Here is an 8,083-nt window from a genome sequence, read left to right on the forward strand (position 1 = left end):
TATAATACTATAAAAATGGTTTTATTTCAAACCCTACCTAACTAAAAATATATATTTTTCTACTTTTGTGGAGCAAAAATCTTCCTATTAGGTAATTCAGTAGTTTACTAACAATGAAAAAATGTTTCAAAATATTAAAATTGTAGCCATGAAATAAGACAAAAAATGTATATTTAAATGTTTGTTGGCAGAATCTTAGTTTTTCTCTCACCATTAGATTATTACCTCACACCTGTTTTTAAGCCTCTAGCAGCATTAGTTCTGTGTCTCACTCAAACACATTTGTGGGGAAAGCAAATCAGGGAAAAAAAATTTCCAAAGTATTATTTGGCCTGGGAAATAAAGCGTCACTCTATCTTATTTAATCAATTCAAAAGACACATGCTGGACTTTTCTCTACACAAGGCAAAAGAGAAACCATTAGTTTGGTGGGGAAAAGTAAAAATATGTGTCTTTACTTCCATAGCAGTTTGTTGAAAATCACTTGCAGTTACCTGAAAAAACCCACCCCGCACAATCACATCCATCCCGTCCTCTCTGTCATATCATCCATTTCGATCTTCTTCAAAGCACTTAAAACTATCTGCAAAAGTTTATTTTTTCTTAATAGTTAACTGTTCAGACTGCACCTCTTTTAATAAAATATTTGTTTCATGAGTTTAGAGACTCTTCTGTTTTGTTTATTCTTCAGATATACTCCTAGCCTGTAGCAGCACTAAGTGTATATTTGGTGAATGAATGAATGAATGTATGTTATTTAAATTGATAACAAGAGTAAAGATTATTATCTTATTTTTACAGGTGAAGGAAATATGTTTTGGGTGAAGTTTGTTGTTAACTTTACATGACAGAAAAGTAATGGTGATCAGTCCCAAATGTCCTGTCCCTTATTCTTCAGCCAAGTTTCTGCTAACTTATCTACAGGAAAATGAGTCTTGCTTAAAAATGTTTTGGAAATATGCTATATGTGCTTAATATATGAGGCATGTTTTAAACAGACTGCAATTAGTTCATCTTCATGAAAATCTGAAGACATTGTTTGAAAACTAAAAGAGCTATTGAATTGGACAGAGGTCCTGGGTAACCATTTGCCTATTGAATGCAGCAAAGGTGTGAAGATCACAAAACGGGGAACTGTTTGGTGAGAGAAACAGCACCTGTTGAACTTGAGCAGGTCTTTTGTGCTCTGTAAAAAGGAATACAAAACTACCTTTTAGCCTCATTGAGAGACTTAGAAATGATATGACACAGGACTGAGCAAAGTTTAGTTTTGTTATACACAGGTCTCCACGTGTTGGAGCAGCTCAACTGCAACTAACAACCATGTTACCTGTATCCTAAAGCATCTGACAGGAGTACATGCTCTAAAAGTAATGGTTCAAAACAACAATAATAGCAGTGCTTCTAAAGATAACAAGGGACATTTGTGCTGTCCTGAGCATTTTACTAAACTTGTTACACACTTCTTCACATTTCATCCTGACCACATACTGTGAGAGAGGGACCATTCTTCCCTGATTAATAAAAATATCAAGACTTAACATACAGTTCAAATGCCAGTTTCACAGTGATTCAACCATTATTTCAACCCAGATCACTGGAAGTCAGAGCTCGTAATCACCACAGATTGTTGTTTTTATCCCCTCTATTCAACCAACTTCAAACAAGTATCCAGAATATATGATCTGTTAGTGCAATTGTTTAAACAAGTCTTTTGTGGCAGTGGGAACTCTGGTGGCTTAGTGGCCAAGTGCTACAGCTGCTAACCAAAAGGTCGGTAGTTTGAATCCACCAGGCACTCTTTGGAAACTATGGGGCAGTTCTACTCTGTCCTATAGGGTCGCTATGAGTTGGAATCAACTTGATGGCAATAGGTTAATGGGGGTAAAAAACTTCCTTCTCTGCACCAAAAGCCATATAGGTAAAGAAGTAGGATGATATTTTAGTGAAATGGAAATTTTTACATTATTTAAAAGGTTAAAGATAAAAATGAAGATAAACAAAATAGTAATTTAAGGTGAAAGAAAGAAAAAGCTAAAGCAGTACTGTAAGGTACCATGCACAATTTTGCTGAAATTTTGGTTTTTCAGCAAATGGAAAGAAAGAAAGTTGGAAAACTGAAGATGATAAAGAATATTAGGGGAAGTTTCAAGAGGTTCTAAGAGGAACTGGCAGCAGGAACACTCTGCCAATGGGAGGGACATATCTCTCTTTACAAGACAGACAAGTGACTAGAAAGGTAATTTGAAGAAGAATAAGAATTTAACAGAAAATGAGAAGCAGATCCAGTGTGGGGTAAATGCATGAAGTAAGGAGACTTACTTACGTTACTTGCTCAGCTTAAGTAAGTAAAGTCAAAATGATTTTAATATTGTATTTTATAGTGGTAGAAAATAAGGTAATTTTGACATTATTATGCATACAGTACTAATTCTAGGAAGGAGATTATTTTTCCCAGTATTGTCTATAGGGAGCCCTGGTAGCATAGTGTTTAAGAGCTCAGCTGCTAACCAAAAGTTTGGCAGTCAAAATCCAGTAGCTGCTCCTTGGAAACCCTATGGACAGTTCTACTTTGTCCTATGGGTTTGATTTTAGGTTTTATTGTCCATAGCTTCAAAACAAGAATGCAAAATTGGAAAAGCTTCTAAAATATTTTGTTCCAATTATCCAGTATAATTACATTATCTCCAAAGTTCCTTTCAAAAGCCAACTATATCAATATAACATATATGTATATTAAAAACAAAAAACCTTGCCATAGAGTCAACTCTGAATCATGGTGATTCCACGTGTGTTAGAGTAGAATTGTGCTCCACAGGATTTTCAATGGCTGATTTTTTGAAAGAAGATCACAGACTTTCTTCTGAGACACCTCTGGTTTGATGCAAACATGCAAACATTTGGTTAGCAACATGCATGTTAACCATTTGTCACCCAAGGACTCCATCAATATTTCTATTTTATCATGAGAAAATTACATACTCACACAGAAATATTTCTACATATGTGTGTTGTTTATGACAAAGTGGTCGTGACTTTCACTTCACTCTTACAGTAGGAATAGGAATATTATGGGGACTACCGAAGCAATACAAAATTGACATTCCAAAATATTAGGAACATCAGTAGGGATTAGAATTAGGAAGGGGGCAAGAAAAAAAAATCAATTGAAAGCTATCTTCTCATAATTTAAGTCTTCGTGTGTTCACGGCTTCTCTCATTGCCTCCCATGTATAGCTGCCTCACCGAGAGATGCTCAATTCCACCATGATGATCGAATTTCTCCTGATGGGGTTTTCTGATGAATGGGAACTACGGGTTTTGCATGCTGTATCCTTCTCTCTCATGTATTTTGTGACTCTCATTGGGAATTTTCTCATTGTTATTGTCACCACCCTGGACAAGAGCCTTCACACCCCCATGTACTTCTTCCTCAGGAATCTGTCCATCTTGGATGCATGTTACATTTCCGTAACAGTCCCTAATTCATGTGTCAACAACCTGCTTGACAGCAGTGTCATTTCAAAGGCAGGATGTGTAGCTCAGGTTTTCCTAGTGGTTTTCTTTGTATATGTGGAGCTGCTGTTCCTCACCTTCATGGCCCATGACCGCTATGTGGCCATCTGCCAGCCTCTCCACTACCCCGTGATCATGAACCCTCGAGTCTGTGTCCAGATGACGCTGGCTTCCATCCTCAGTGGTCTGGTCTACTCAGGATTCCAAACAGGCATCACCTTCAGGCTGCCATTTTGTCATTCCAATGTTATTCATCAGTTTTTCTGTGACATCCCCTCTCTGCTGAAGCTCTCCTGTTCTGACACGTTTGGTACTGAGATGATGATCTTTGCCTCTGGTCTGGGGAGTGGTGGAAGCTGTTTCATCTTCATCATCAGGTCTTACATTCACATATTTTCTACTGTGCTCAAGTTCCCAAGTGGAAACAACAGAGCAAAGGCCTTTTCCACCTGCATGCCTCATATCCTTGTGGTGTCAGTCTTCCTCACTTCAGGCTTCTATGTGTACCTAAGGCCATCTAGAATCTCTGCAACCCGCTGGGATATGATCCTTTCTGTATTCTATTCCATAATTCCCCCCCTTTTCAACCCAGTAATCTATAGTCTTAGAAATGAACAAATAAAATGTGCCATCAGGAAAATCATGAGAAAATATTTTGATCAGGCAATTTACAGGAAATTGCGTAGGTAAACCCTAAGTTTTTAGTTGAAATTTATGTTTTCAGCAGTAAATTGAGATTATTGGTTGGAATTATATAGATGTACTTTATGTAAATTTAATATATAAAATCATTAATATGTATTGTTTATCAAAAGCTGAGGGTTTTTAATGATTTGAATTGGCAGTTGAGTAAGAGATCTAATGTTATGATTAAGAAAGCCCTAGTCATACGTGTTTGACAAGTCAAAAGTTCCCACTATTTCAGGCCTGAAATGTTATCCTTAACAATATTTTATGTTAAACTTCATCTTCTGTGTTTATTGACAGTTAAAATTTTGATAAATCTACGAAGAACACTCATTTATTTTGATATGCAACATTTAGTATTATAAAGGAAATGAAAATATTCAGTCATTTATTCATTCTCAAAATAATTATGAAAATATATGCTGTTTTGAAGACCATAAAAATATCATGAAAAGGTATTCGGTGGAAAAGGAGTGGGTTTGGTGGGGTGTGGTTGTGTATGAAGGGATGAGAAACACTTTACAGGGCTTCCCTAATACGGTAAGAAAAATATGTAGATATGTTATATTTAGTATTAGACCAAAATTTTCTTAAAAATATGTTCAATTTGCTTTACTGAATTTTACATGCAAAAAGTGTTGAAATGATAAACATTTTGTTGTATGTATATATGTATATACTTACTACAATAAAAAAAATAAGATCAAGTGGTTTGGGGATACATATACTTCTTAAATGCTTTAAACATTATTTTCTAGGTTAATTAAGGGAATGCACCAATTTTATGTTAGAAGTTATTATCACATGCCTATCCATAGATCTGAAGCACCCCTGGTGACATAGTAGGTAAGTGCTCCACTGCTAACTGAAAGGTTGGCAGTTCAAACCCTCTAGCGACTCCTCAGGAGTAAGATGCGGCATTCTGCTTCCCTAAAGATTACCGTATTTTTAAGCAAATAAGTCAAGTGTCCTATTTTTGCTTGCCAACTGCTCCCTCAACCCATGAGGCATTTTCATAAACACAGCCAAACCAATATATTTTTTTTACATGTTGTAAAAAAATTGCCATAGTGTGCTTACAAAAATGCATCACAGGAGTGAGGGAGTGGTTGGCAAAAAAACATAGGGGTTGGCAAACAAAATTAGAAGGCACAGGTTATTTATAAAAATACAGGATGGCCTTGGAACCCTGCGGGGCAGTTCTGCTCTGTCCTATATTGATGCTCTGGAGTAGGTATACACTCAACAGCAATTGGGTTTGATTTTGGTTTGACCCATAAACCCATTAAGGCAATTGAAGGGTTAAAAATAATGTTATTTTTCTTTTGGAGAGTGTCAGGTACCTGAAAAAAATAATTTCAATGTTCAATAGTATCAGCCAATAGCAGGAGATTATACCACAGTAAATAATAACCCCAAAATCTTAATGGCTTAAAAAATATATTTCAAATTCACAGTATCTATAAAATGTGGGTCAGTGAGGAAGAGGGCTCCCCACTGAATGTCCTTCCTTTATAACGTAAGTACCTAGTCATAGAGATATAAATGACATTAAGCATTTATTTTTTAAAAATTCCAAGTAGGAAGACATGATGTGCTCACTCATAAATCAGAAGCCAGTTGATGAATAAACCTTGGACTTGACCACATCTGCATCATGAGATGTTTAAAAAATATGGGTATAATCCACACGGCTCCCGGGACATCTTTCCAGAGGAGTTTTGGCATCCACAGAAGAAAGACACCCTTGAACTCAGAGATAATCAAACTTATAATAAATAATTAAAAAGCAATTCAAGTATATATTTTGAAAATGGGTAAGAATAAACAATGTAAAATATACTTGAAAAGAGATTCAAATAAACATTGTAACTTCAAGGAGAGTCACAATAAAAGAAGACAAAGCATTCATGTGAAAAGAAGCTCTGATGTTCATTTGAAAAGAAAGGGAGTCATAACAGTTTTAACTGTTAAAAAACAACATAAAATCATTTTGAGTATAAAAATGCAAATTTTTCTAGTCATGGGCCTGCCTCTTAGAGGAAGAGAGTATAAAGGACTGAACAATGGTTCTTCATATGTCTACCAGTCATTCTGCTCCCATTTCATTGGCTGAATAACTCCATGGGCATACCTGCTGTGAAGGGATGAGAGGTGGGCAATCTCCCCACACATGCCAAAAGAGAGAGGAACAGCAAAGCCGCAGAGCACTAGGAATGATCTACATCTCCTTGATTAAAAGGATAAATAGACTCTGAGTATCTTGTTTCCCATGCAATCATTATTAGCATGATACAATGCACATATTCTTTATCCTCATATCATAAGCAAAAATTTCAATCTCTGATAACCATAACATATTGTGGCAAGAACTGTTTGCTAAAATGATTTATCTTCTGTAACACTTCAACACCAGCATAGGGTTGATAATAATATACCCTCATTTTATAGATGAGCATCTGGGTTTTGAAATGTCGATGAGTTTGTGAAGGACACTCAAGGAATAGCTCCATCTTGGATTCTAGCCATCAGTTATTGCACCACGAAGGTTTTGTTGGAAAATTTCATTGAGCCTAATGGCTTTTTTTTTTTATTAACTTTTATTGAGCTTCAAGTGAACGTTTACAAATCAAGTCAGACTGTCACATATAAGTTTATATACATCTTACTCCGTACTCCCACTTGCTCTCCCCCTAATGAGTCAGCCCTTCTAGTCTCTCCTTTCGTGACAATTTTGCCAGATTCCAACTCTCTCTATCCTCCCATCCCCCCTCCAGACAGGAGATGCCAACACAGTCTCAAGTGTCCACCTGATATAATTAGCTCACTCTTCATCAGCATCTCTCTCCTACCCACTGTCCATTCCCTTTCATGTCTGATGAGTTGTCTTCGGGGATGGTTCCTGTCCTGTGCCAACAGAAGGTTTGGGGACCATGACCGCCAGCATTCCACTAGTCTCAGTCAGACCATTAAGTATGGTCTTTTTATGAGAATTTGGGGTCTGCATCCCACTGATCTCCTGCTCCCTCAGAGGTTCTCTGTTGTGCTCCCTGTCCGGGCAGTCATTGATTCAGGCCGGGCACCAACTAGTTCTTCTGGTCTCGGGATGATGTGGGTCTCTGGTTCATGTGGCCCTTTCTGTCTCTTGGGCTCTTAGTTGTCGTGTGACCTTGGTGTTCTTCATTCTCCTTTGCTCCAGGTGCGTTGAGACCAATTGATGCATCTTAGATGGCCGCTTGTTAGCTTTTAAGACCCCAGACGCCACATTTCAAAGTGGGATGCAGAATGTTTTCATAATAGAATTATTTTGCCAATTGACTTAGAAGTCCCCTTAAACCATGGTCCCCAAACCCCCGCCCCCGCTCCGCTGATCTTTGAAGCATTCATTTTATCCCGGGAACTTCTTTGCTTTTGGTCCAGTCCAGTCCACTTGAGCTGACCTTCCATGTATTGAGTGTTGTCCTTCCCTTCACCTAAAGCAGTTCTTTTCAGCTAATTAATCGGTAAAAAACCCTCTCCCTCCCTCCCTCCCTACCCCCGTCATAACCACAAAAGTACATGTTCTTCTCACTTTATACTATTTCTCCAGATCTTATAATAGTGGTCTTATACAATAGTTGTCCTTTTGCCTCTGACTAATTTCGCTCAGCATAATGTCTTCCAGGTTCCTCCATGTTATGAAATGTTTCACAGATCCGTCACTGTTCTTTATCGATGCGTAGTATTCCATTGTGTGAATATACCACAATTTATTTACCCATTCATCCATTGATGGACACCTTGGTTGCTTCCAGCTTTTTCCTATTGTAAACAGAGCTGCAATAAACATGGGTGTGCATATATCTGTTTGTGTGAAGGCTCTTGTTTCTCTAGGGTATAT

The 8,083-nt window shown here is 37.4% G+C and overlaps 1 protein-coding gene across 1 annotated transcript; it reads left to right on the forward strand.

Moving 5' to 3' along the window:
- The first annotated feature begins 1,509 nt into the window (after positions 1 to 1,509).
- LOC100673625 (olfactory receptor 14C36-like) lies at positions 1,510 to 4,554 on the forward strand. Its single transcript, XM_003422147.3, has one exon. The coding sequence runs from the start codon at positions 3,253 to 3,255 to the stop codon at positions 4,204 to 4,206; it is 954 nt and encodes a 317-aa protein (XP_003422195.2). The 5' UTR covers positions 1,510 to 3,252; the 3' UTR covers positions 4,207 to 4,554.
- Positions 4,555 to 8,083: the final 3,529 nt, after the last annotated feature.

Source organism: Loxodonta africana, chromosome 2 (genome assembly GCF_030014295.1).
Source record: "Loxodonta africana isolate mLoxAfr1 chromosome 2, mLoxAfr1.hap2, whole genome shotgun sequence".
Classification (NCBI taxonomy): Eukaryota; Metazoa; Chordata; class Mammalia; order Proboscidea; family Elephantidae; genus Loxodonta; species Loxodonta africana.